Raw genomic sequence first — 2,002 nt, 5'->3', positions numbered from 1 at the left:
ACATTGAATATTTATCAAAAATAATACCTGGCTGGCAACATCAAGAGGTCGGTAATTAGCAATGCTTTATTCTCTGATAACAAACAATTAAGTAGGCATGATTTAAGTATTAGTAAGCTTATTCAAGAATTCATCTCTGTTTTTCATGAAAAGCTAAAAACAAAGCATATATACACTTTCTGAGATAGTATAAATATTGTGATGTTAATATTAATATTAATATTGCTCACTGATTTTAGGCCAGGGATGTAAATGGTGGAGGTGATACTGCAGGGTTAGGTATTGCTGTTAGTAGAATGGTGTGTGAGGATGATGATATTGATGATTGTGATAAAACTGTATTTGACTGGTGTAAAGATGGTAATGTCGATAAAGTTAAAACCTGTTTAAATGAGAACACTCTTAATGTAGATAAATTAGATGAAGAGGTAATTAAATCATTCATTCATTCATGGATAGATAAAACAGAATTGATAATATAGCTGTTTATTCTGTATGTATCAATACAATGACATTAATTGGTGGTTTCTATGATGATTAAATAAATCAATAGTTAATTGCCTTGCATATTACATTAATAATAAATAATGACGAGGTGCATTCCAGTGATCTCCATTGGTGAGTTATTGATATAACTAAACAACCAAGTTTTCACTTTACATTTAAATGCAGATACAGATTCACATTGTCGAATCGATTTAGGTTATTTATTCCAAATTACTGATGCACTATATTGAAATGTTCTGGAGCCAAATTTTTTCAGGTTGTATGAAGGAACCTCAAGTAACATTTTGCCTTCAGATCTTAATGAACGTTTAGGCTTGTATAATGACAGTAGATTTTGAAGATAGCATGGGGAAGTTTTGTTGACGGTCTCATACGTCAGCGATAAAATTTTGAAATTGGTCCTTTCACGAACACGAAGCCAGTGTAGATCATTTAAAACAGGAGTAATGTGTGATCTTGATTTGGTTTTAGTAACAATTCGGGCGGCCCGATTTTGGATCATCTGTAGCTTAGAAATCTGGTCTTTTGTTATACCAGTAAGTACTGCATTGCAGTAGTCAATTCTGGATAGCACAAATGATCGAGCTAAGCAAGCAGCAGCATCTTTTGTTATGAGATGACGAATAGACCCGATCATTCGCAGATGGGAGTGGCAAATCTTACAAATGTTATTGATGTGGTCATTGAAACTGAGACCTGAATCAATCAGTACACCTAGGTTTTTCAGATACAGGAATATCTGAACTACCCATCCTGAGAGTTTTTAAGTTGCAGACATCTAGTTTCTGGGCAGGACCCACAAGAAGAAGTTCGGTTTTATCGTCATTCAACTTCAACATATTGGCTGACATCCAATTTTTAATGTTACTCAGACAACGCTCCAAATTACAGATTGTAAGTTGTTGACTCGTAGGATTCGGGCTAAAACTGTCAATTACTTAGGTATCATCGGCATAGAAATGGTGCTGTAGGTTATGCTGTTTTATTTAAGATTTGGTATACATAGTGAATATTATGGGTCCTAAAACTGATCCTTCAAATGTTTCAATACTTTAATCCAAACAATAATTATTTATACACCTTTTTGTGTACTTATAAATACTAGATATTAAAAATACCAATGTCATATTTTAGGGAATGAGTTTGTTACACTGGGCCTGCGATAGAGGTTTATATGATATGGTTGAAATATTATTGCAATATAACGCTGATAAAAATTTACAAGACTCAGATGGACAATCACCTTTACATTATGGTCAGTACAATAAGGTCATAAACATAAATTTCAGATTCAATACCTGGACTTATTTTATCCCAATACTCGTATTATTTTGAAGCTGAAATTCCAACTCACATAACTTGCAAATTTTATCAATGCAATGCCATTCCAGGATTCTATCCTTCAAATCAAATTACCTTCTGAAGTAAGAAAACAACAGGATATGCATTTATTATCTTAAATGTGATTTTTGTATATNTCAGCTGTAGACTGTCA

At 33.0% G+C, this 2,002-nt stretch overlaps 1 protein-coding gene across 1 annotated transcript; it reads left to right on the top strand.

Annotated features, from left to right (window-relative positions):
* Nucleotides 1–266: 266 nt before the first annotated feature.
* LOTGIDRAFT_84139 (hypothetical protein) lies at nt 267–1,761 on the top strand (the record flags this gene model as incomplete). Its single annotated transcript, XM_009046981.1, has 2 exons — nt 267–428; nt 1,642–1,761. Coding segments are annotated over 2 exons (282 nt in total), but the record flags the coding sequence as incomplete, so codon positions are not given.
* Nucleotides 1,762–2,002: the final 241 nt, after the last annotated feature.

Source organism: Lottia gigantea, assembly GCF_000327385.1.
Source record: "Lottia gigantea unplaced genomic scaffold LOTGIsca_1091, whole genome shotgun sequence".
In the NCBI taxonomy this organism is placed as follows: domain Eukaryota; kingdom Metazoa; phylum Mollusca; class Gastropoda; family Lottiidae; genus Lottia; species Lottia gigantea.
The sequence above is the reverse complement of the archived record's forward strand: the minus strand, read 5'-3'. Positions and strand labels throughout refer to the sequence as shown.